The sequence below is a fragment of the Lepus europaeus genome, chromosome 10 (genome assembly GCF_033115175.1).
Source record: "Lepus europaeus isolate LE1 chromosome 10, mLepTim1.pri, whole genome shotgun sequence".
Taxonomy (NCBI): domain Eukaryota; kingdom Metazoa; phylum Chordata; class Mammalia; order Lagomorpha; family Leporidae; genus Lepus; species Lepus europaeus.
Window position 1 is genome coordinate 79,759,347 of NC_084836.1, and position 26,642 is coordinate 79,785,988.

Consider the following 26,642-nt stretch of genomic DNA (forward strand, 5'->3'; position numbering starts at 1 on the left):
TCATATTGATCCAATAATAAACAGTGCATTATAATAGAAGTTTTGTCGTTTTTCTTCGCAATTCATGCAGAACTGCTCCTGCCCCAGACAGCAGCCAGCATGCACAAACAGCAGCCGGGGATGCAAAGGGTTGCTTTGGAAGACAATTTAGCTAAACAGGAACTCTCTAGCATAAAGGATATGATAAAAGGACAGCGTGGCCCTTTCTGCCCCTCTTTGTGGCAGTAAACAATAGATCTCCCTATCCTCCTCCTTGGGTCCTCCTCTCCCGAGACGGAAGCTCTGATACTTGTCACTGGGGCCCAGGTGACGATAAGAGGATTACAACCATGAGGCCATGCTCAGTGTGCTGTGAGATCCAGAAAGTCATGAGCCAGGAGGACAGAGGTGTTATATGCCTTCATATTCACCAGAAGTTCTTATGAAGTCTAAAATCTTCCGTAAATCCAGGGAGAATTAGCTAGCTACCAGAGACATGTAGTCAGGTGGTGCAAAGTCAACAACAAAAGTGGGTTTGCAGAACACAGATGCACAAGAGTGTCAGCAGGCACAGCTCAAGTTGTCACAAGTTCATGGTGATTTCACCACAGCAAAAACAGTTCTGGGAAACTTTCTTGTGTTTCCTAAGCTGTCTGACATACAAATGCCCGTTTTCCTAAAGGGATTGCTAGTCTATGTGATTCTCACCCACCTAACAATCATATATGCAGGCCAGCATTGCATCACAGTGGGTTAAGCCGCCACCGGCAATGCCAGCATCCCATATGAGTGCCAGCTTAAGTCTCGGCTGCTCCACTTCTGATCCAACTCCCTGCTAATGCACCTGGGAAAAGAAACAGAGAATGGCCCAAGTGCTTGGGCCCCTGCCACCCTAGTGGAAGACCTCGATGGAGTTTGGGTTCCTAGCATCAGCCTGGCCCAGCCCCACCCATTGCAGCCATTTGGAGAGTGAACAAGCAGATGGAAGACCTTGCTCTCGCTCTCTCTCATTCTCTGTAACTCTGCCTTTCAAGTAGATTTTTTAAAAAGGTTTATTTATTTACTTGAAAGGCAGAATAACACACAGAGAGAAGGAGAGGCAGAGAGAGAGAGAGAGAGAGAGGTCTTCCATCTGCTGGTTTACTCCCCAGATGGCTACAATGGGTGGGGCTTGGGCCATCCTCTACTGCTTTCCCAAGCCATAGCAGAGAGACCTGGATCAGAAGCAGAGCAGCCAGCACTCGAACCAGCACCCATATGGGATGCCGGCGCCACAGGCGGCAGCCTTACCCTCTACACCTCAGCACCGGCCCCAAAATAAGCCTTTTTTTTTTTTTTTTGACAGGCAGAGTGGACAGAGAGAGAGAGAGACAGAGAGAAAGGTCTTCCTTTGCCATTGGTTCACCCTCCAATGGCCGCCGCAGTTGGCGCGCTGTGGCCGGCGCACCGCACTGATCCGATGGCAGGAGCCAGGTGCTTCTCCTGGTCTCCCATGGGGTGCAGGGCCCAAGCACTTGGGCCATCCTCCACTGCACTCCCTGGCCACAGCAGAGAGCTGGCCTGGAAGAGGGGCAACCGGGACAGAATCCGGTGCCCCGACCGGGACCAGAACCCGGTGTGCCGGCGCCGCAAGGCGGAGGATTAGCCTAGTGAGCCGCGGCGCCGGCTAAAATAAGCCTTTTTTAAAAAGTCAATAAAGGCTGGCACTGTGACTTAACAGGCTAATCCTCCACCTTGCGGCGCCAGCACACGGGGTTCTAGTCCCGGTTGGGGCACCGGATTCTGTCCCGGTTGCCCCTCTTCCAGGCCAGCTCTCTGCTATGGCCCAGGAAGGCAGTGGAGGATGGCCCAAGTGCTTGGGCCCTGCGCCCACATGGGAGACCAGGAGAGGCACCTGGCTCCTGGCTTCAGATCAGCACGATGCGCCGGCCGCAGTGGCCATTGGAGGGTGAACCACTGGCAAAAAGGAAGACCTTTCTCTCTGTCTCTCTCTCTCACACTATCCACTCTGCCTGTCAAAAAAAAATAAAATAAATAAAAAGTCAATAAAGCCTTAAGTGCCATACGCCCACCATCACACTGTACCCCCAAAGACAAGGCCTTTATATTCAGAGGAGGCACTGAAATTGGACTTAACTTCGGCATCACTGGAGCATGGCTAGGAGGCTTTGGGCCTCTCATGAGCTTTGTCACCCCCACTCTAAACCCACTCAAAGTGGTATGGGTTCAGTTGTGTCCCCTAGAAAGAGATGTGCTGGAATCCCAATCCCCAGGACCCTGAATGTGGGCCTATTTTAAAGTTAGGAACTGCAAAGAGGTAAATCCAGCTAACAGGAAGTCGTGAGGGTGGTGACTAATCTCTTCTGATGGTGTCTTTATACAAAGGGGACATTGGGAAAGACGGACAGATTCACACAAGAGATTGTGTGAAAACACGGGGAGAAGATGGCCAGCTACAGGCTAAGGAGAGGGGCCGGGGGCAGAAGCCCCTTCCCCACCATTGAAGGTGCCAGCCCTGCCCACACATTCTGGCTCCAGAACCATGAGACCAAATTGCTGTTTTGTCAGCCCTTCAGTTTGTGGTACTGATGACTTCAGCCCTGGCAAAATGAATATCCCCCCTAAACATACAGTCTAAAAGTTCATATGCAAGCAATGTTAATTCTTAAACCCAAGATGATTTACAAATTCTCAGGTGATCTCTCAATTGACAAGAGGAGGAAAAAAAGAAAAAAGAAAGAAACCTTTTCCTCATTGCCAAGTCCTTTATCAAGTTCACTTCCATGATGCTTCCCATTGAAATTGAAAACTGTCAAAGGATCGCCGAGATGTATGATGAGTTGTTTCTTTCCCCAACAGCAACATCAGCACCAGTTAAAATTTGACAACCACAATCTAGATGACAATGTTGTGATTGGGTCCAAATGTAATTTTTTTCCCTCTGCTGCTATAATTGCCCAGACCTTATCATTACTTTATTGTGAGATCAGCCATGATACCTTTTCTTCCCAAAAGATCACTCAAAGAGCTAAACTCACTAGGGTCACATAAATATTAACTTCTCAAAGAAAACCCTAGAGGGCTCAAATGCAACCTTTGCAATTCAGCCGACGGATTGCCCGTCACCTATGGAAAGCTACTCAGGATGGGGAACGTATAACCAAGTACAATTTCCTATCTTCTTTCTCCAATTCCTAACACGAGAACGCGTCAGGGAGGCAGTGACCATGAATCCACAGTAATGAGAGGAAATGTCAGTCCACCCACTCTCGATAGCCTTTCCTAAGTGTTTTACTTCCAACATCACAGTGAGGCCAGACGCTTTCTGGGAAAGCACAGGCTACTGGTTTCTCCATGCTCTACCTGCCCAAGCCATATGCCCTCCCTGGTGTTCCCTTTCTTAGCAAGATACACAGAGTCTCCAAGAGTAGGGAGAACTTGGAGGCACTGATTATACCCCGGGGAATGAAGAAGTAGAGAAAACCCATGGCAAACCCACTGTGATGAGAAAGACAGCAGCCCAGCACTCCAAGCCACCTTGATCTTGGCCTTCATCTAACCAAAGGATTCAGTGCAACCCAATCCCTACCTGGGCGGTGAATTTCTGTCCATCAGGGAAACAAATCCTGGGGACAAACTCTCCAGCCAGGGACTAAAGAATCACATTAAAAAAAAAAAAAAAAGATTGATGTATTTATTTGTCTGAAAGGCAGAGTTAGAGACAGAGAGACAGAGAGAGATAGGAAACAGAGAGAGAAACAGAGAGAGATCTTCCAACTGCTGGTTCACTCCCCAAATGGCCACAAAAACCAGGGCTGTTCCAGGTAAAAGCCAAGAGCCTGGAATTTCATCGGGGTCTCTCCCATATGAATGGCAGAGGCCCAAGCACTTGAGTCATCTTTCACTGTTTTCCCAGGCATGTTAACAGAGAGCTGGATCAAGAGTGGAGCAGCAGGACTCAAATCGGGGCTCAAATAGGATGTTGGCATTGCTGGAGGCAGCTTAACCCACTGCACCATAATGCCAGCCCCCAGACTCACCTTTAAAATGCAATGCTTGCAGCTGGCATTTTGCCTAGAAATGAAGACTCTGGCTTGGATGCTGCCATGCCCTGTCAGAGTGCCTGACTTCGAAGCCTTCTGATAGGCCCCCTGGGAGGCAGTGCTGCTGACTCAGGCAGTCGGGGCACCCACATGGGAGACCTGGATTGCATTCCAGGCTTTAGACTCAGTACTGTCCCTGCCACGGTGAGTGTGAACTACGTGGATAAAAATAAACTTTAATTAAAAAACAATAAATCACAATACTTCTCTATACCAATGCCATCGGAAAGCGACATGGTTTTCCACTTGCAGCTTCCAAAGGCTTCTCCCATTACTTTTTGTTGGAAAGTGACAAAATGACCCATGAACTAGGTATTGACTTGGTCCTGAATATGAGCAGCCAAAACACACCATATCCCTCCTTGGCAGCAATAAAAGGAACCAAAGAGAAGAAAATGCTATGGGGGAAAACGAAATAAAAAGAAGTGGAAATGGAGGAGAGAAACCTAGTACATGTAGAAGGAATGGTAGAATCCAGGCAATGGATGCTGAAAACTACAGGCTAGGACCTCCCAGGGGAGCATGGGAAATGTGATCCAATGACAAAGAATACTGAAACAATGCCAGGGATTTCATATCCCTCAGATGGGTGACTAATAAACCACAACGAACTCACTTGGGGCGATCCTTAAACAAGTGTCCAACTCAGCCTCGCTCACAGAGGGCCACAGTTTGCCTCGGAATGAAGCTCACAGAGTGGCACATGACACATGTGGTATCCTTACCTCAGGGGTGTGGCAGGCATTCACTGGGGACCCAGGATATGACGTCAGGAGATGGATACCCAGAGAGTAGAGGAGTGAGGTGAATGACACCAGCAGCAAGCAGTCTGGCAAATCCAGGATGTGGCGTGTTCCACAAATGCTCTCAGCTCTCCCCAGAAGGAAGAAAGGGACAGAAAAGGAGTATAAATTAAAAGAAAAATATTTAAAATCCAATATGGCACACAAAACTTGAACAGGCCCTACACCTAGGGGGGAAAAACTGTCCCATAATCATTTATTCTGGGGGCCAGCACTGTGGCAGAGCTGGTAAAGCCATCACCTGCAGCTCTGGCATCCCATATGGGCACCAGTTCAACTCCCAGCTGCTCCACTTCTAATTTAGCTCTCTGCTGTAGCCTAGGAAAGCAGTGAAAGATGGCCCAAGTCCTTGGGCTCCTGCACCCATATGGGAGACCCACAAGAAGCACCTGGCTCCTGGCTTTGGATTGGCACAGCTCTGGCTGTTGTGGCCATTTGGGGAGTGAACCAACAGAAGGAAGAGCTTTCTCTCTGTCTCTCCCTCTCACTGTCTGTAACTCTACCTCTCAAATAAATAAATAAAATCTTTTTTTTTTTGACAGGCAGAGTTAGACAGTGAGAGAGAGAGACAGACAGAAAGGTCTTCCTTTTCCGTTGGTTCACCCCCCAAATCGCCGCTACACCCGGCACGCTGAGCTGATCCAAAGCCAGGAGCCAGGTGCTTCTTCCTGGTCTCCCATGTGAGTGCAGGGCCCAAGCACTTGGGCCATCCTCCACTGCACTCCCAGGCCACAGCAGAGAGCTGGACTGAAAGACGAGCAACCGGGACAGAATCCATCGCCCCAACCAGGACTAGAACCCAAGGTACCAGTGCCGCAGGCAGAGGATTAGCCTAGTAAGCGGCGGCACCAGCCAATACATAAAAAAAATCTAAAAAAAAAAAAAAAAAAAAAAAAACCTGGGAAGATGGAAACTACCTGAAAATCATGTGTCTCCCAGAACTCCCAGAACTGCTTGCTTCCAGTCCAGATAAATACATGCATATATTTTTCTGTTTTGCCTTGTGTTGTTTTTGTTGTTGTTTTGTTTTGTTTTAATTTGAGAGTCAGAAAGGCCAACAAAGACAGAGATTTCCCTTCACTGGTTCATTTCCCTAAATGCCCTCAACAACTAGGGCCAGACCTGGCTGAAAGCAGGAGCCTGGAACTCAATCAGACCTTTCATATGGGTAACAGGGACCCAACTACTTGAGCCATCACCTGCTGCTTCCTGGAGTGCACATTAGTGGGAAGTTGGATCAGAAGCAGAGTGACCGCAACTCAGTCCCAGGCCCTCCAACATGGGATGCAGGTGTCTTCTTACCTGCTAGGCCAAACAACTGCCCCACACTGCTTTTTGAAACAGCCTTATTGAGACGTAATTCCTACACCTACAATTCCTCCATTCAATGCATACAATTCAGTGGCTTTTCACATACTCACAAAGTTGTGCAAATACTACCACGACCCATGTAGGGGTCTACAAAAAGAAGCCCCCTCATCTCTACCTGCCCCCATCTCTGCATCCTCCCCCACCCCCACTTTGGGCCACCACTTATCTCCCTTGGGTCTCTAGCTGCCTTTGATTTGTCTCCTTGAAGACCTGACACTTGTCACCCAATTCTGCAGCTGCTGGCCAAGTCTTTTAACAAAAGAATCTGTGTCCTGGTGTTTGCTCACTGAGGTTCTCTGAGATAAGAGGGAAGTGGTATTACCCTTGGCTTCTGGGAGTCCAGGGGCCTCAGAAGCCTACCTCTGCTCTGGGCTCTGCAGGAAAAAAAAAAAAAAAAAGCAAAGCACGATTCCACATCAGACAAGCACAGCCTGCCTTTTCCATGGTGTTTGAGGACACTGCATGGGGTGTGGCCTGTCTTTAGCATGTCATTGTCCATTCTGATGCTGTGTACAGATGCACACAGCTTCCAGACAGCCCTGCTATTGGGGGGTGGACATACTGGCTTCCCCCAGAGCCCATTTCAGCTGTTATCTCAGTGGGAGCCCATCTGGAGTCTATACAGGATGCCCAAAGCATGAGCAAGGTGCCTTGCTTCCTTGAGTGGTTCAACTGTGCAGTCACCCAAGCAGCTATAAAAAGCAAAGAACTTCTGTAGGATAGAAACCACCGTGTGACTCTTTGGTGGACAACACCATTACATTCTAGCTCAGCTCAAAACATTCTGGAGTATTGTTTCAGTTTGTTGTCTGTGAGTTCTGAGAACTGGGCAGTCCCAGATGCCTGCCACACCTGTAGCAGCCTGTGCAAGAAAGGTTCTCCCAGGGTGAAAAGCCCAGAAACTTTGAGTTCATGGACAGGACAGGAGTGTTTCTAAAGTAATAATAGCAGAAAAGACCCTGCAATCTGCAAGTTCATGAGGGGGCTTGGTGTATCTACTTTAACCCAGACTGGAAAATGATTACTAAGAGAAGGCATGTGAGTTGTATCTAAGCAGTAGCATTTCATTTAAATCTTGCTCCATGCTGCATCTTTGTAGTGGATTTTTATTATCCCTTACCTACTGGGTGGCCTGGCACATTCATTGGCTGTCTTTAAGTGATGTTTCCTAGGGCGGGCAGTGGGTAGAGCAGTTTAGATACAACTTGGCCTGCTCACATTCCATAGATTTGAGGCCCAGCACCACTTCCGAGTCCAGCTTCCAGCTAATGCATTCCCAGGGAGGTAGCAGGTGATGGCTCAAGTATTTGAGTCCCTGCCACCCATGCCACCTATGTGGGAGACCCAGGTTGAGCTCTTGGCTCCTGGCTTTGGCCTGGCCCAACTCTTGATGTTTCAGGCATGTGGGGAATAAACCTTTCTCTCTCTCTCTCTCTCTCTCTCTCTCTCTCTGTTTCTGCCTTTCAGATAAATAGCTTTTTTTTTTTTAAAGACAAAGCATTTCCTAAATAAGGAACGATCTAAAGCCTGACTTGAGGCATCCTCTGCTTTGTGTCTCACTTTTCCCACCCAGAACCATCACACCCTGGCTCTCTAAGCTCCCTACCTGCACCTCCGCCTGCTGTGTAGCAGGTGCAGGGAAAAAACCATGGGTTGTATTTCAGGCTCAGCGACTCCAGCAGGCTTGAGGACAACTCCAGATTTTTCTGCAGTTAACTAGAGATTGCTGGGAGCTCACATGGCCTTAGCCACAGAGAGCAAATCCAGAGAGACATCCATTGTGCCCCACACTGAAGGTGAGCAGGTTCCCTTTCTGGATCTTTCTGGCACCTGTTGAATGGGGGTCCTCCTGCCCACCCCCAGCCCACCTGCGTGCTCGCCTTCTCTCCCACCTCCTCTAAACAGCAACATTTTTCCACCCTTAACAGCCACCTAAGGACAGTCATCCAGTGAACACAGACCCAGGATAAGTTGTAATAGTAAAAGGCAAATGCTTATGTTTTTCCCTGCAGTAGGCCAGCATTTGTCATCTCTTATTTTCCTTGGCCAGAAGGGAGCTGTCATTCAGGGAACCCCAGGTGCTTTGAAGATGAAAAGAAAGGTAGGGGGCCTGGCTCAGTGCTTATTAACCACAGAGAGAATTTGGTTCACTTCAAGAAATAGTAAAATAATGGCACGGGAGAGACAATGACTTGTAATGAATTCATGTGAGTGAAAAAGTGTGAGGGGACCAGTTGCCCGAGGCTGCCCGAGGGAGGAGAAAAAAACAAAACAATTGTTTCCTATCACGACACACATTGTCTGGCTCCCTCGCTCTCGCTTCTCTCCCAGGACCCTGGCTGCCGTGTAATTTAAACCAGGCGGGCCGCATGTGACACTGGGGCGCACGGCTTCCAAGGAGTCAGGAGTCATTCAGCTGCGCCCTCAGACAGGTGACCTGCTCCCCTGGAGTCTGCCGCCTCCACGCCAAAAAAAAAAAAAAAAAAAAAAAATTCATCCCTTGGAAGTCAGGGTGCCCTCCACCTTCAAATCCCACCCACCCCCAGGGTTGAGAGATCAGAAAATAAAGACCTTTTAAAAAAGGGGGGGAAGGGGGTGCGTGGAGAGCAAGAGGCAGAGAGCAGGCGAGCTGCAGAAATCGCCCCCAGAGGCGGTCTCTAATCCTGCACAGGTGGCACTCTGGCACAGGTGTCCCGAAATCACGCCCTTCCTGGGCTGAATCTCCTGCCGCCCCGGGGACACCGAACCCGCTCCGTCGCGGGAGCGCGGCGTGCCGGGCGCGAGGGCCGTGACCTCCCGCGAAGCCCTGCTCCGGGCCGCGGATCCGCGTATCTAGTGTAAACGCGGCTTCACACATAAATAACGTGCCACATCTGGCCCTCTGCTTTTATGGCGTCTTAGCGACAGAGCAATTTATAGATGGCGACCTTGTTAACCAAGCAGCCCGGGCTCGCCAGGAGCTGCAGGGTCCCGGGCGCTGAGGCCGGAGAGGAGGGGGCGAGGGAGAGGAAGAGCCGGGTCCAGCTCTACGGCTCAGAACGCCGCTAAGGAGGACCCCGACCTCTGCGTTTTGGGGGGCGGGGGCCGAGGCAGGTGGAAGCCCCCTCCCCGCCCAGCGGGCCATGTGGCAGCTGAAAGAGCCATCCAAGCCCAAGTGTGTTTGCGCTCGTACCCAATTTATTACCGCTGAACATATGGCCAATATTTTGACTCACGTCAGTCGGGCAAGGAAAACAAACAGAGCGCGCGGCGCGGGGAGCGGCCCCCTCCGCCGGGAGCCGGGAGCCGGGCGGGGGAGCGCGCGCCGGCCGCGCCGCGCACAGCCTGAGCCCGCGCCTCCGCGGCCGCCTGCGGCTCGGGATCCGCCGCGGCCGGGGATCTGCGCGCTCGCCGAGGCGGGGCTCCCGCGGCGCAGCCGCGCTCCAGGTGAGCCTCCCGCTCGCGTGCGTTTCCAGTGCGTGTCCTCGGCGGATGCGGGGACCCGGGTCGAGCCCTGTGGCGGCGATGGGGCACCCGCGGCTCCAGCTCCGGTTGCGGACTCGGACTGCCCAGTCCTCCCGGCCTCCGCGTGGGCCTCGCCAGCCGCCGGAACGCGCTCCAGGACGGTTCCCGGCCCGCGGGCCAGCGGAGAGGAGGGGGTGCTTCGGGGCCCCCGCCGTGCCCGCAGAACTGTGTCAGGGTTCGGGGGTCCTCTCCCCGCACTCCTCCTCCCTCTCGCTGCTCCCGACTCGGCTCAGCCCGCAAGCTGCGGAGTCTGGAAGCATCAGGTGGGCAAGTGCCGGGCGTCTGAAGTCTTCTCCGGACGACGGAAGTCATGGCGGGAGGGGGCTCACTGGAGAAAGAGCAGGTCCCCCCCATCCACCCGCCCACTCACCCTACCTGTCGCGCCTGCCGGCAGGAAAAGTTTTACCTGTCCCCGAGCCCAGGTGACCCGGTCGCCGCGCACTCCCCCGCACCGCCCGGGAAAGCGGGACTGTCTCGAGGCTGGGCAGGTGCGGAGGAACGAGAGTGGGGGGCGGGGGGGAGGTGATGGGAGGGGCGCAGAGCCCGCTGCCGCCCGCGCCCGCCCGCGCCCGCGCCCGCGCCCGCCTGGAGAGCCGCCGACTCTGAAGCCCCGCCCGGGAGGGCGCGCGGTGGGGGGAAGGGCGCAGCGGCAGGGGGGCCCGGGTAGGTGGGGGACTAGATAAAGACGCGCCTGGATGTGCAGCGGGGCTGTCGCTGCAGCGCCCGGCAGAGGGAGGCGGAGCGGGCGCGCCGCGCGCCTCGCCAGCCTCCTCCGCGCGGCCCGGTGCCGGGATGCTCCCGGGCTACCGGGGCCGCGGTCAGGAAGGGCCCGCCGCTGCACCTGCCGCCGCCGGGTGAGTCTCCCCCGATTGCGCCGTGCCTGGGGCGGGGAGGTGGAGGCAGGGGCGAGAGTCGCGACGATAATTTGGAGACCGGCGGCGCCTGGGAGAGGAGAGGGGGTTCTGGGGCGCAACTGGGACGTGACTGAGCCGGGTTGGGGTGGGGGGTGGCGGGGGTCGAGAGAGGCTGAGGAGCGGGAGGACCAGTGGCGGGAGCCGCTTCCAGTCGGACCGGTATAGGGGTCGCTGGAGAGGCGACTCAAGCCAGGAGTTTGGGGGGCGAGTGTCGTCGCCCGGGCCGCGCCCGGAGCCCGACAGTTCTCTTTTGAGTCAGCAGAGATCGCCCGAGGATCAGAAATGAGCCTGGGTGGGGTCTGCTGAGGTCTTGGTCTCCCAGGGGCGCCCCCTCCCCGCAGCACACACACAGGCGCGCCTCGCGCCTTCTCCACCGCGGCGGCGCCTGGGCTGGGGGGTAGGGGAAGGGGTCGTTGGGTCTGGGGAAGATCGGGGGAACCCCGGATGCCCCGACTGGAGAGATCGACCAGAGACGGAGCGCCGAGACGCCCCGGACTCCGAGGCCCAAGGACCCCTGGAGCGCGGCGCATTCCTTGTCCTCTGCCCAGGCTGAGTGCCTGGCTCCCCCGCGCCCACGGCGGCTGAGTCTACGCAGCCCGGCTCTGGGCGCGCTGAACGCGAACGCGTTAGGCAAGGCCGCTTGTTTTCCCAAGTCCGCGGTAAGGATTCTGTCACGTGTTGAGAAGTAAATTCAGATAAAGTGCTTCCAGCGCTGCGTTTCTTGCTGAAACCCCAATCTCCCGCATGGCGCTCGCCCTTATCTGGGCTCGACTGGGGAACGTTCCTCGAGGCGTCGCTGATGCTGCGTAATCTCATTGTACCATATTTAATCATTAGAGCCGTGAGAACGAATAAAGCAAAGGGGTTCGCCCCGGGGGGACGCAGCGTTCGGTTCCCCCATAAACCGGAGGTAATGGCTTGGCTGGGACAGGCTCCTTTGGCCTGCGGGCAGCTCATAGCTGCGATTTGCAGGAAAATATTGGAGGGAGGCTAGTTCCATTTTGCAGTGCGCCCGGAGCTACGTTCTATGTTCAGTTTAACATCCGTGAGAGTTAAACGGCTTTCCTTGCCTTTTCTTTTATTGGATGCATTTTCAAAGATCTCATTAAAGCACATTTATCAAAGTCCTAACATAGGACTGCAGGGTCCAAAGCCCACACAATGAGACTGATTAATAAAAAGAGAAATCCTAATTTCTATTACATTTGTGTCCTTGGGAGATATCTGCCCTTTGAGCTGGCGGGAGGCAGACAATTGGGAAAGCACTGTGGATTTTCGCCTTGGGAAAAATGGAGAAAGGCAGCCCACTTCCGTGCCTTCCTCCTGCACCCAGAGTTGACAGGGAAGGGGCGACAGACTTGTCGCTCTCCCTAGCTTTCTCTGGCCTCTTTGCCACCCTGGAGGAAGGCAGGAGTGAGTTTGTCAGCCAGTACGCAACTCTGGGCCTGAAACGCCTGTTTAGCAAATTCTTTCTTGGTGATCTGGGGGAATTGTCCATCTGGACAATCGTCCCCTCCTGGTGCAATCTTAAGAGTCGGTCCCATGATATGGACCTAGGAAAGGAAAGAAAAGAAAAGAACTCATCTTGATCTTGAACCCCAAGTAGTCTAAGGTGTTCTTTCCCTTCATACTAACCCTCCCACCTTTCTGGTCCACCTGTTCCACAGCAGTGGGTCTCTTTTGCTAGAGATCTGCTGCTGTCCTGCCCTGGCCTCCCTCCCCAAAGTCACACATCCACAGGCTGCAGGCTCCCCCAGCCGAGGCCGCCCACTGCCACCCCACAGGTGGCCACAATTTCCAGTGACCTCAGTTTTCCTTCTCCTGGGTGGAGTTGAGACAGCTTGAAAGCTTCATCTTCGTTTTCCGATTGGGAAGGGTCCTCTTGGGGTGGCGGTGCTTCTGGGCCACCTCTTCCATTTTTTTTTCACACCGGTGCCAGAGCTGACACTCCTGCCTCCCCTACCAGGAACCCCAAGCCACCATGCGGCCGATTTGGAGGTGCACGCGTTTAAGGTGAACATTTTTATCAGCGTCCCATGAGACCCCAGAGGAGGCGACGTCTCCCGGTCCCGCATTGATTTCAAGTGCGTGCTACACCGGGGCGTCTCGAGCCTGAGATAAAATAATGCTTCCTCCTCCTGCCAAAGCTTTGTGTGGGCGCCGCTCACCCTGACTGGAGCAGGAAGGTGCTCCACGCTTTGTTTCGGGAGTGAATGAAGACAAACAGCGCTGGCACCTTGGCGCTAACCAGACAATAAACTAACCCACTTGAAGGCTGTTATCTGGGATGGGTTGTGCAGGGATCCAGAGCTCTAGCGCACACTGCACCAGGAGAGGAGTTTCTTTTCAACCCCTTTTCATTCCAAGAAAAGAAAGAAATGAAATGAAATCAAACAAATTCATGTTTCCAAATAAAGGGGAAAGACCTTGTGCGTTTCATGATGATGGGAGGTGCTTTTGTGGGTGGGAGGGCAAGAGGTGCAGCGGGGCTTTAGGCTTCTCAAGGCCACCCCCACTTTAGAAACCAGCCCCAAATGCCCCCTCCCCCACCCAAGACTTTCTCTGCCCTGAGCGCCCCTGGAGGATGCGCCTACCCAACAGGCATTCTGCAGCCTGGAAGGAGAAGCAAAGCACCTCCCAAGAAACACCCCGAAAGCCAGCAGCAGAGATGGGGGCAGGGTGGGTGCCATTGGAGGCTGCCTCCTGGATCTGGGCAGGTTGACAGAGGCCCCTTGTCTATGCCTAGGCCTTGACTTACAAACACACACACACACACACACATGCACAAAAGAACTTCCCTGATAACTTGCCTTGTGGTTGTTTGCTTTCAGAGTTCATTCTCCACTCCCCCCAACCCCTGCACACCCATATACTGGGGACAGAAACTGGATGCAGAGGAGTGAGAAGATGCAAAGGAAAAATGAATAAGGTCCCCACCCCCACCTCCAACTCCACCCCCACCTCCCCACCCCGAGCGCAGAAAAGGCGCTCGTGTTTAAGCTACCTGGGAAAGTAAACAGGTAAACACTGGTCGGATTTAAAGGGCCACTTGTCCTGGAGTGGGGCCACTTAGCCTGTGTACATTCGCCTCCTCTCCTGGGCCTCTGGGATTATTCAGCCCTACCACCCGCGGCAGCCGCCTGCACCGGGAGCTGAGTCTGTCCCGGAACCCAGTGCTGCAGAGGTGAGCTCAACATCCCAAGAGCCTCCCAAAGGGGTTTCTCCTGTATGAGAGACAGAAACAGAGAGAGAGAGGAGGAGGAGGCTCTCTTCCTCCTCTTCCACCTCCTGGCTGCCACCCAGTGCACCTGTTCAAAGTGTAAGAGGAGTTAGAGATGTGTAGGTGACCTAGAGCCCCAGCACTGGGAATAAAGACGTGTATGTTGGCAGGAGAAGGCGATTGAGCTCTTCTGGTGCGTGGTGCTCCTCAGGGCAGTGAGCAGGCACCAAGCAGGTGTCCTCCTGGTGCCCCAGGCCTTGCTGGGTTCAGAACTTCCCACACCCGCCTCAACTTCCGCCCCAAGTCTGCAAGAGCAGGAGGCCCATGGCAGAGCTCTCTCACGGAGGGCAGCTGAGCCCACACCCAAACCCCAGCTGGCTGGAACTGAGGACACTGTGTGTCTCAGCTGCGAGGCAGGAGCTGGAGAGTTTGCTGGAGAAATCTTGAGTGGAACCGAGACCAGCTCGAGCAGGTGCTGATGGGGGGGGGGGGGGCGTTGACAGTAACAGAGGGCTCTGGAGATGGGGGAGGGGGCGCAGGGCTGGATCTTACAGAGCAGCAGCCCCCCACCCCCCTCAAGGCCATGCCAGGGCACTCTCAGCCAGGCCTCTTGGGGAATCATCAGGGTGTGATCACCTGTTTAATTTCGGCAGCATCGGTGCTTTTGGAACCTGGCACCACTGCTCTTCAGGACGGGCCCACGGAATCAAGGAGGCCCCAGAGCGTGCCCTGGCCACCACTGGACTTGCCCCCCAGGCCGCCAGCTGGGCCCTGCACAGGCCACCAAGCATCCGAAGGCTGCTCCTGGGGGACTTGTATTTGATGATCTTCCTCTAACAAGCCCAGTTTCTCCCCTGCAATTATGGGCCTCCCAGCGGGCTCCCCGTGCCTTTTCAATTGCAAATGTTAACGCTTTGGAAGCCTAGGCGGGAGCAACACCGGCGACGAAGTGATGGGGAAAATGGACTCGCTAGGTCCCAGGAGAGAGACTCTGAGCGACGTGGATTTGGCTGCGCTGGGCTCGGTGGCGGGAGGCAAGGCCTTCGCCGTCTATAGCTCCCTGCCTCCCTGTTCCACTGCCCTGAACCTGGCGGGGAGGGAAAATTGGAGCAGGAGCAAGAGCTGCAGAGATGGGACCGAGCTGGGAGTGGCGACTGGGCAGGCAGGCAAGAGTGGCCCTTCAAGGGTCCCTAAAAGGGGACCCCGCCAGCTGAGACACAAGGGTTCCAGCTGCCTTGGTGAATTGGGCAGGGGCCCTCTTGGTCAGAAGTCCCAAGACAGCATTCTGCTTCCCTTAATTGGTTCCCGAAGCAAAAACCATTGTGTGTCAGGTGCCAGGCACACCTTGCAAGGCTCCCCGGGGGTGAGGGGAGGGGCGGGGATTAGATCCTGGGAGGAAAGGGCCACGGTGCTGGGGGAAGGGCCGCTGGGGTTGGGCATTGCACAGTCAATGGCTCTGGAGTAGATCTCAGGAGTGACACCTCCCCCTCCAAGGATTGCTCTGCGGGTGTACAGCAAGGGGTACCTCTCGCCAAAAGACCCCTTCTCCACTGAACCCAAGCATCGGCCTAGCCCAACCCGGGCTGCATTCTGGCCCCAGACTCATCCTTGAAAGCTGCCCTGGTGCCCTAGACCCGGAGAATGAGAGGCGGGACAAAAGCACGGTCCTTTTTGCAAATGCTTGGGATGAGGAACTTTTTCCTGGCGGGTTATTTATTTAGCAGCTGAGTAACAATGGCTGGGGCAGGGCCCCCCACCCCCACCCCCACCCCCACTCCCATCCCCCACCCCTGTCCAAACTCAACGCTGCCTGGCTCCTGGAGAACCGAGGGGCAGGGCAGTAAGTCCCCACGTGAAAGGGGGAAGGAAGAGGCCACGGGGAGGGAGGCTGAGAAAGACAGGCTGGAGAGAGAAGAAAGAAAGAAAAAAAAAAAAACCACGAAAAGTAATGGGTTCGAGGAACAGGATTCAAACCAGTTAGCGATTCTTGCAGGGGGAGAAAGGAGAAAGAAAAAAAAGTAGGAGGCGAAAGCGTGGACACCAAGGCGTTTCCTTAATACTGTGGACGGATTCAGAAATGAATGAAGAGATAGTCCGTTGAAAAGGGTTGAATGCCATGACAACTAGGGACAACCTTAGATTTATTCCAAACAGTTAGGGCACATTGAAAGAGACCGTCAATCATGTATTATTTCGCCACTGAAATAAATGCAAAAACCGAGCCGGGACAAAGGCTTCCAACGGGAGCGGGACATTTGTCTACATTTCGCTCATTGTCCGCAGCTTAGCAATCGGTTTGTATTTGTGTTTGCCCGGGTCCGACCACCCAGGACGCGCCGACGAGGGGCTCGCTCCAACCTGGGCCATTGTTACCCACGTCACATACTGGGGGCGAAGCGGCGAGGGCTGCAGAAAGCTGCCGGGCGGCTCGGGGAGAGGCGCCCTCAGCCGGCACAGGCAACCCCGGGGGCGGCGGGGGCGCGCCGGCGGCCGCGGCAGCTGCGCGCGAGGAGGGACCCGGCGCCCGCGCGCTGCGCTTGGCCCGCGCCGAGCCAGCCGGGGCCTGGGGGCCCAGGGCGAGACGATCCCCGGGCGCCCGCAGGCGGTCTCCTCTGCCCCTCCGCGCCGCCCCCGGGGGGGGGGAGAGCCCCTCGTGGACCCTCTTCTGGGGGCGAGCCGGCAACCAGGTAGCCACCCCCCCTCCCCACTCACCCACTCCGGAGCCACATTGTCATCTGGCAGGAGTGGGGGAGGAGGCGCTGCCCCGGGAAAGTTCGGTCCCCAGGCCGCGGAGACGCTGCAAACTTCCCGGTTAGCCGAACTCGAGCGGCCAACCTGCTGTGCGTCCTCGGATCGCGCGCTGGGAGCGTCCAAAAGGAAAAGACAGGGAAGGACCGGCTCGGGAGGAGACGCTGCAGCCTCCGCCCGCCCTTCAGCCCTCGCCCCTGCTACTCTCGGGGTTCCCCACCCCAGCCCGAGACCCTGCGCCCCCTCCCCTCGCCCATCACCGCGCGCCTCTCCCTTCCCGCCGCTGCAGGAAGGGGACTGGAGACCGAGGGATAGCGGAGGGCAGCAGAGCGCGGGGCCCTGTGCCCTGCCCGCCGCCCGCGGAGAGCGGCCTGCGGGACCCCCTCCTCCCCGCTCCCGCCGCGCTCCGGCCCGGCCCGGCCCGGCCCGCCGGCAGAGCAGAAAGCTAACGGCTCGGTCTCCCCGACCGCGAAGAACTGGGGTGGTGCAGGGGACGCGGGGTGCAGGAAATAAGCGAGTGTTTAGCGAATCCAGGGCGGCTACCGGGCCGGCTCCCGCGCGCGGGGCTGGTCCGCGGTTAACTGGAATCAATTACTTGCCATGTCACTTCTACCACTCATGCTTAAGCCTCTACCAAAATATTGACCTAGGGGGCTTACAGAAGTTGGGCCCTTGCCATTTGAACCGGATCTTGTTTGGGGAGCCCCCACCAGTCCTGGAAAGCAGAGATTCCCGCGACTCGGCCCCCGCCCCTCCCCCTCCCCAATTTTCAGGCTCGCGGGGGCGCGCGGGGGCACTCGGGCTGGAAGGGGGGTGGGCGCGCGGGCGGGGGTGGGCGCGCGGGTGGGCTGGGCTGCGGGCGCTTGGAGGTGGGAGACGGTGAGCCGCTCCGAGGATTCTCTTCCCTTCTTCTGGTGTCTGTTTGGTTTTGTTCTATGCCACCCCCTCCCCAGCTTTTTAAGATGCAATTTGTTTAAAAAAAAAAAAAAAGGAAGAAAAAAGGCCCCTTTCAAGCGGTAGTCCTTTGTATGTAAATACTGGGTTAAAAAAAAAAAAAACAGCTCGCCTAGTCTTTGCAATTAATTGACACGTCGCAGCACTCTTCTTGCTCTGGAGGGCCGTCAGCCCGGAGCGCGGAGCTCCCCAAAACCCGCAATTTCACATCCGCAAATACTGTTTTCATCCACTTGACTCCCAAGACCCGCCCACACGTGGCCAACCTTGGCGTTTTTAACGTCTCTGCCCCTTTTTCTTCCACCCCCTCCCCTCCGCTCCCACTCCCTTCCCCCTCCCCTCCCCTGCTCTCCCCCCTCCCCTTCCCTCCCCTCCCCAGGTTCGTGAGTGGCGCCCGGCCTTATATGGACTGATCGCTCGGGCAATGGCCCATTTCTTCCTCGCCACCAGCCGCCACCGCGCGCCCAGCGGCCGCCGCAGCCCGAGCTAACGCCGCCCCGGCACCCCCTCCTGGAATTACAAACCGAGGAGCTCCCGCGTCCGCTCCGCGCTCGCCCGCAGACCACACGCGGGCTCTGGGTCGGCCTTTATTTTATTTCCCCCCTCCCCTTCCCCGCTGTTTCTTTCTCTCTCTCTCTCTCTCTCTCTTTCTTTTTTAAATAATAATTATCCCAATAATTAAAGCCCACCCCTCCCCTCCCCCACCCCTTCTCCCCGGCCGCCCCTCCCCCCTCCCCGCGCGCCCGGGGCCGCGGAGCGCCACGGAGTGACCGCGTGAAGCCACAACTTTGCGGGGTCCCGAACCATGTCGCTGACCAACACAAAGACGGGGTTTTCGGTCAAGGACATCCTGGACTTGCCGGACACGAACGATGAGGAGGGCTCGGTGGCCGAAGGGCCGGAGGAGGAGAGCGAGGGGCCCGAGCCCGCCAAGAGGGCCGGGCCGCTGGGGCAGGGCGCCCTGGACGCGGTGCAGAGCCTGCCGCTCAAGAGCCCCTTCTACGACAGCGGCGACAACCCCTACACGCGCTGGCTGGCCAGCACCGAGGGCCTGCAGTATTCGCGTGAGTAGCCAAACTTGGCAGCCTCCAGTCCTGCGGCCGGCAGCGGGGAGGGGTTGTGTCAGCTCGGATCCCGCGTCCGGGCTCCCCGGGAAGGCTCCCACCGCCGGCCCGCGATGCCCTCCTGCCGCAGCCCCGCTGGTGCAGGGGAAAGCCTTGGTTTCTTTCAATGATGAAATGAGGAAGGGACCACCTCCCAGGGGCTGGTGACCGCGGGCCCCGGCCGGAGCCCCCCACCCCCACCCCAGACTCGGCCCTCCGGGAGGGCCTGGCCCACCAGCCTCGTCCGGATCCGGATGGAGCGCGGGGCGGCTTCGCGCGGCTTGGGTATAAATAGCTCACCCTGCCCCCCGTGCGCTCATAGAGGGTGCTTTGTGCGCTTCAGGGGATATCCAGAAAGCCCCAAAAAACAAAAAACGAAAGCCCCCAAAAACCTGCCTTCAATGGCCAAGCCGATCAATGCCGGGATTGTGGGGTTTTTCTTTTAAAAATCTGCCCACGTCTCTCCAAAGAGGAAACGGCTTAAGGGGGCCAGAGCCCTTAACCTGCAATGGTGCTGCTTTTTTTTTTTTCCATGCGCTACTCTCTTCCCCTTACCCCCGCCCCGAAATCTGCACCCACACCGTGCGAACCCCTAGAAACGCGAGCTCCGAGCCCCCACCCCCACCCCCGCCGACTCTTCTTTACCCTGGGAGACCTTGACGGCTTCGTCGGGCGCGGAGCAGCGCTGGGATCGCCGTAGAGGCTGCTGGGCCGGGTTGCGGGGCGCGCTGGGCCAGAGGCGCACCGGGGGATCCGAGGTGCTCAGGGTCCTGCGCCTGACGCCTTTCTCTTCCCCCCTGCGCCTCCACCCCCTCCGCAGTGCACGGGCTGGCGACCGGCGCGCCCCCGCAAGACTCCAGATCCAAGTCCCCGGAGCCCTCGGCTGATGAGTCGCCGGACAATGACAAGGAGACCCCGGGCGGCGGGGGGGGACGCAGGCAAGAAGCGGAAACGGCGCGTGCTCTTCTCCAAGGCGCAGACCTACGAGCTGGAGCGGCGCTTCCGGCAGCAGCGGTACCTGTCGGCGCCCGAGCGCGAGCACCTGGCCAGCCTGATCCGCCTGACGCCCACGCAGGTCAAGATCTGGTTCCAGAACCACCGCTACAAGATGAAGCGCGCGCGGGCTGAGAAAGGTATGGAGGTGACGCCCCTGCCCTCGCCGCGCCGGGTGGCCGTGCCCGTCTTGGTCAGGGACGGCAAACCGTGCCACGCGCTCAAAGCCCAGGACCTGGCAGCCGCCACCTTCCAGGCTGGCATCCCCTTCTCGGCCTACAGCGCCCAGTCGCTACAGCACGTGCAGTACAACGCGCAGTACAGCTCGGCCAGCACCCCTCAGTACCCGACAGCACACCCCCTGGTGCAGGCCCAGCAGTGGACTTGGTGAGCGCCGCCCCGCCGAGACTCGCGGCCCCGGGCGCGGACCCCACCCAGGCGGCGGCGTGGAGGACTCGGTCCTGACCGTGGCTATCATTATTATTATTATTATAATTATTATTGCCGAGTCGAGTTGACTCTCGGCTCCGCTGGGGAGGCCTCCTTAGGGTGGCAGAGCCCACCCAGCGCCCCCGGGCTCCCCAGTCTCCGTCCAGTCGCGCCCCCGGAGGGGGTAGAACCCTCAGCGGTGTTTACAAAATGCGCGTCCTCACTTGAAAAACCAGAAAAAGATCGACCCTCTCCCTCTCCCCTTCCCTCCCTCTCGCTTTCGTGAATTTTGTAAAAATATGTTTGTGTGGGTAGCGATGTTGTCACCTGTCTTCTTCTAAAGCAAGTGGAGAACACTTTAAAAAAAATAGAGGATTTTTCTCTTCCTTTTTTTAAAAAAAAAAATAAGAAAATGCTCAATATTTATGGCCATGGAAACGTTCTGACAACTGGTGGCAGATTTCGCTTTTTTCGTTGTAAATAGCGCTGGCGTTTGTGGCTAAAGGTGATCTTCGCCGCGAGCCTGCTCTGCCTCGAGCCCAACTCCTTTCTTTGTGGTTTGTTTTTTGGTTTTGGTTATGTTTGGGTAACCCCCCCTCCCTATGCCCCCGGGTGGTTTTTTGTTTGTTTGTTTGTTTGTTTGTTTGGTATTTTTCTTTCTTATTTTGTTCGGTGCAAACATTTCTCAAATAGGAAAAAAAAAAATGTAGGCGAGAAGCCACCCCCACCCCCCTTGGCAGGCCCTGGAACATGGAGCTGAGCGCTTCCGCGCGGGTCCACCCAGAGCGCCGGGCGCTAGCAGCTTTCCATTTTTTAAATAAGAATTTTAATAAAAATCTTGTGTTTAAAAAGAAAGAAAGAAAAAGAAAGAAAACAAACCCAGTGCTCCCCTGTTTGTCTCACTTCGCAGCCCTGGCGCCAGCCCGCAGGCCCGGAACAAGTCACTGGCCAGGCCCCGCGTGCTGGCGCCCGGGCTCTGGGCGCAGAGACCTTCGTGGTGCCGGGGGTCGCTGGAGGGGCTCCCTGGACAGGCCTCGCTCGGCCTCACGGGCCGAACCCTGAGCCTGGAGCACCGGTCCGGGCGGGAGCGCCGGGCTTCTGGCCCTGCCCGCGCCGGCGGCCGGCCGGGGTCCCCGGGTGGCCTTTTGCCTTGCGGGCGTCTGCCTGCGCCTCGCGCGCTGTCTGAGCTCCCGGCGGCTGGCTGCGTCCGGCCGGGAAAGGCAAAGGCCAGGAGAGCAAGCCCCCCTCTCTCGCCCCAACCTACGAGTGGCTCCTTCAGCCTGAAAAGCTGTTGAGGCCACTACACTCGATGACTTTCACTTTGTTGCGGCTGCCGGACCTCTCGCTAAAGAAGAGGGGGAGGGGAGAAGGGGTGACCGACCATCTGAGCTCGGGACCAGGCTGCTTCCTTTCTGCTCCCCACCCTCTCCAAAGCCTGCTGAGCGCGCAAGGCCCCGGGGACCGCTACAAGGCCTGGGCGCGGGGTGGCGGGGTGCGGGGCACGCGAGACTTTGGCCGTCAGCGGAGCCGGGGTGCGGCGTCTTCCTCTGAGCTCCTTGGACACAGGAAGCGGGAGTCGGCAGCAGTCGCAGCCACCGGACTCTGGCCTCCTCCTCGGGCCTCCATCCTCCTCCGGTTTCCGGTCCACTCTCCTGGAACCGGGTCCCGTGCCGCAGGGCCGCACGCGGTCCCCCCAGGCGGGTTCTTGGGCGTGCGGCTGCGTGGATTTGTTAGAGTAGAGGTCGGAGGTGGAGTGGGAGAGCCCCGGCTTTTTGGGCAGGGGTAGGGGGAGCGGAAAGTGGACAGGCAGACGCCCTCCCCCCCCCCCCACAACTCCCACCCGGGGTGCATCCATATTCCCTCATCCCAAATCTTGTCTGGGAAACAGATCTCGTTATCGGATGCTGGCGCACGCTTGACCACGCGGGGGAGCGTCTCTGGGGCTCAGGCGAACTGGGAGGGGGGACCGCCTTTCTCCTCTGTCATCTCGCCGATTGCCGAAAATACCTGCGCCTCTGCGGCTTAGAGCCCAGCGTGCGCTCTGTGGCGCCTGGGGGACTGCGGGCCCGCGCGTTTGGAAACCGTGTCTCTCCCGGGCTTCTCTCTGCGGCTGCAACATCAAGGCTGAGGGCGAGGGCTTGGGGGGGGGGGGGGTTGTAGACAAGGAGGCCAGGCAAAGGGAGCGGTCCCAGCTGACTTTGCTGCTCCCTCTAGTTGACGATCAGATTTAATTCAATATCTAAAGCAAACATGATTATCCGTGGGACCAAATCTGCGCGTAGATAGCACTCAGCACAACAGGCCCAGAGACCTGCTGACACTTTATTCCCGTGTTGCACACCGCCCCCTGGATAATGGAGCAGCGGCCACTCTTCCTAATACCCCCTCCCCCGCCAAGGTCCTTGGCTATGTCCAGGTTCTGGGAGGGTGGGGCGGGGTGGGGGCAGTTCCCCTTAAACGCTGAGGAATCTCCCTTTGTTCTGCACACTAGCCAGGGGGCGTGTGTGTCTTGTTTGTAAAGGCCAGAGAATTGCTCCCAGGTCGTGTGTGGTGCTGTAATTAAAAAGCCCATGGTGCCCGGGCACAAACCACCCAACATGTCTCTTGCGACTTTCCTTCTCCCCCCATCCTCTGGGGAAGGAGCCTCTTGGATAGGGGGTGTAAAGAGGCCTGGGCGGCTGCCCGCTGGACTGCGGGTGATTTGGGCTGTTCCAGGCCCCAAGGCGTCCAGGGTCTGAGGATGAGCGTAGGAGGAAGGCGGAGGCGGGCGAGGCCCAAACTCTCATAGGTTCCCACCGTGTGCACGTTGAGGGTGCTTTTGGGGGCGCTGGCCAGGCCCGCAGGTCTCCAGACCGGGCGTGTGCTGGCGCGGCCAGGAGCCGGGGAGGTGGGCCTGGCGCCCGCCTCTTTCTCTGTCCTCGGGTCCCCGTGGAGTCAATAAAAGCGCCCGCGGAGCCCTGTGTGGCCCTAACCCCAGCGCCCTGGGAGCGCGCCCGGCGCGGGGTCCCGTTGGGCAGTCTATCTTAGCCCAATCTACAGCGGGCCGCACAAAACGGCACAATGCGCGCGCTGGGAGCCGGAGATGTTAGAGGCGTGCATATTAAAAAGGGACAGAGAAAGGATGGCAGGGGACCGAGCGAGGGGAAGAGGGAGAAGGAGCCCGCCCCACCCCGCACCATTCAGCGCGCTTATCGGGGGCAGTGAATCCCGGAGTCAGGCAGAAGTCTTCTTGGGGTTTTGTTGGGCCTGTCACTGGGTCCCTTTGTCATCCGCGGACTCCATGCTGGATTCCATATGGCCAGCTGGGCCGAGGGAGCGCGAGGAGGGACCCGCACAAAACCCAAATTGTGTCCGGCTTTCAAACCCAGTATTGTTGTCTGTGAAAGGAAGACGCATTAAAAATTCGTGCTATATCTATTGGGGAGGAGGAGGGAGGAGGGGAAAAAAAGCCATCCCTGTGTTTGACGGCTGCAGAGGGCGCTGGCCCCGCCTAGGCCCCGTGACACGCTGGGAGCTGGAGCTCTCTTCCCCCACCACCACCCCACCCCGCCCTCAAACTCGGCCGCCGTGCGCGCAGGCCTTGGTCTGAGTGCGGTGCGACCTCGGGTGTGGGCCCCGGGCGCGCACTGTGCGCGGTTCCCGGGTGTCAGCGCCGGTCTCCAGGCCCCTGCGGCCCGGGAGCACCTCGGCGCAGCCAATCGGCCGTCCCAGAGCTTGGGTGCAGCCCGGGGATGCCAGCGCCCGCGCGCTTCGCGGCTCCGGGGTGGATGAAAATTCAGGCCCGCGGCTCGCGCAGCGCAGCCCCAGCGCCGCGGTCTCGGAGAGGCCCGGGGCGCCCCTCCCTCACCCTCACCTCCCCGGCTCAGTCTCAGGCCCAGTTCGCTTCCCGCCCCGGGCCAGTTTCTAAGGCCACTCTGGCCTGGCCGGGGTCATTCGGTGACCGCCCCGCCACAGCCGAATTTGAATTTCGCGCGGGGCTCCCAGTGGTGTCTTAGACGCAAAATCAATGCCGAAACTTCCGCCAGCAGCCGCCGCTCCCCGTGTTGGAGGAGGGCTTCCTCTTTTCGTTTTCCACGTCTCCTGCTTGCAAAATTCAGGCTTGGGGGCGCGGAGAGGCGTGCCAGGAATTTGCTCGATGGTTTGTTTTGTTTTGTTTTGTTTACCTCACCTGAGCAGGACAGGGTTTGGGGCACGCCTTCTCCCCGCCGCGGCCAGGGCGGAATTCCCATGCGCACTGCCCCCCCCCCCCCGGAATCATCGATGGGCACTCAGCACAAAGTGGGAGCCCCGTGGAAATACAGGTAAACTCCAGAGGTGGCTCCTGGGGTGCTGGCACACAGTCCTTTAAGGGACACAGCCGAGTGGGTGGGAATTCCAACTCCAGCGACACGCGGGCGCCCCCTGCCCCTCTGCCAGCTCAGCGCTGTTGCCCAGATTGGCTGGCACCAAATCGCGGGATGCGCAAACGCTCGCCGCCCCCCGGCCGGGGAAGCCACTTACTTTCCTTACCTATTGACTGTTGGGCTTAGTGGAGACCTGGTGTGGGTTTCTTGAGCCTTTTCGAGAGCCTGGTCATTGAAAAGCTAATCCAATATTTACCGAGCGTCACGACAGTCCTCAGACGTATTTATCAAGGCCCATCGCGGGCCAAACAAAGGCCCGGCGAGACGCACACAGGGGAGATGCCGGCCGGGCGCGCCCGCCGCACCCACTGCTCGGAAGCCGGCCGTGAACTTGGGAGCCGCGGGGCCCCGCATCGCCCCCGCGCCTGCCCGGCGCTCAAGTGGCGTGCGGCTCCGATATGGCGTGGGGTGCTATTTCAGGAAATGTGTACTTGTGGCTTCCTGAGAGGCCAGGCGCACTGACACTCTAAACCGTCTCGATCTATCATCTTTTATCCAGGATCTGCAAATAAACCCCTGGTCCCCTCGGCGCATTATAAAGCCGCCGCTATCTCGCCGAGGAAGCGATCCGAGTTTATTGCTTTCCCCGACGCCGCGCGCGCATGCATGCACGCCTGCACCCGTGTGCGCTGAGCTCCTGCCCTGTCTGGTCTTTCAAAGCTCCTTGGTCCTCCCCTCGCGGGGCATCCGAGCGTGGGCCTCAGCGCCGCCCTCCACGCCAGTGCGGAAACGCGCGCCCGCAGGCCTCCGGCCAGAGCAGCCCCCGCGTGCGTTCCACGCACCGCCTGAGGGCCGAGAAACCAGCGCATCCCGCGCGCGCCGCTTCTGCCGCCAGGAGGCGCCCGAGCCCCGCTCTAGCGCCGTGCCGCACGCCCTGGTGCCCAGTCCTCCGGAGACTCTGGCTGCGCATCCGTGGCAGCGTGGCCCCGGGTCCACAGGGGCCCCCGCACCGTCAGACTCTCCTGGCGCTCGGGTGTAAGCCTTCACCCCGCACCGCACTTGCGTGCCACCTGCTGTTCCCGCCCCCTTATGCTGGGGCAGAAATAACTGCAAACTGGCCCTGAGGTCCACGAGCGCGGGAGGGTTCCACGAGGCGTCCCGGGGCGCGATCGTCTGTGCACACGCTCGGAAGGGTGCAGCGTGGGCGCTGCAGGTGGACGCACGGTGGGCAGTTGTGGAAGGGCGCGGTCGGTGGGCGTCCAGGTTGTCCCAGGGAGCGATGCAAGGGATTCTGGGGGCGCACCAGGAAGTAAAGACCCTCACCTAACAGCCACCATCGAGGCAGGGCTCCAGGACAAGCAGGCTACCACTGTGTCTGACCGCGGGTCCTGGAGTGCGGAGAAGCGGCGGTCCCGGCCACTGCGCGCGATGCAGTGACGCCGCCTGGCCGCCAGGGGGAGACGATGCGCCGACGCCGGACCTTGGTAGGGGTCTAAGCGAGACCCTCGGAGGTAACCTGGGCTTGGAGGCCAAGAGTGGGGCGCGCAAGCGACGCCTTCCGCCCTCACCCGCGGCCTGGCACCTGGGACGCCGAGGGTGGGGCCGTGGCTAGGGGCCGAGGGGCTCGTGCCCGGATGCCTGCTGCCCCTCCCAGGAAGCCGGAGCCTGCAATTGCAGCTCGGTTCGCCGATTGTCGCTGCCACCCACCCGCATCCAGGCCGTCTTGGCTCCGCGCGGGGATTCAGCCTGCGGAGCGGGGGCGTGCGGTTCTCCCGCCGTCCGCGGGGTGGCGCGATTGGATAAGGAAAGATTTTCCCCTCGGTTAACAGCCCGGGGCCCTGGAGCGCAGCTGGGACACTTGTGGGATTTCAGGGAGGTTGGGGGGCGGGGGGCGGTGTCTGAAACCAGTACGGCAACCTCCCAGGAATTGGAACTCCCTGACCTGGCACAATGAAGAGGCTGACGGTGTCCAGTCGCCCCTCTCTTCCCTCGCTTTCTCTCGGGTCCCTGCATCCTAAGATGTTTCTTTCTCCAAGGATTGCGTGCTTTGTCCTGATGCAATGATAACCTGACACGCACAGGTGTCTATGGAAAGCCCTGGGTGTAAAGCCGCACCCTGTTCCTTGCTGCTGGCTTTCAGCTGTGGCGTGGCTGCCTGTCTTCCCAAGCCGCCTGCAA

The 26,642-nt window shown here is 58.1% G+C and overlaps 1 protein-coding gene across 1 annotated transcript; it reads left to right on the forward strand.

The window, feature by feature from the left end:
* The first annotated feature begins 18,401 nt into the window (after positions 1-18,401).
* Positions 18,402-20,083, forward strand: NKX2-2 (NK2 homeobox 2). Its single transcript, XM_062202248.1, is given in 3 exon segments — positions 18,402-18,660; positions 19,520-19,623; positions 19,625-20,083. Coding segments are annotated over 3 exon segments (822 nt in total).
* Positions 20,084-26,642: the final 6,559 nt, after the last annotated feature.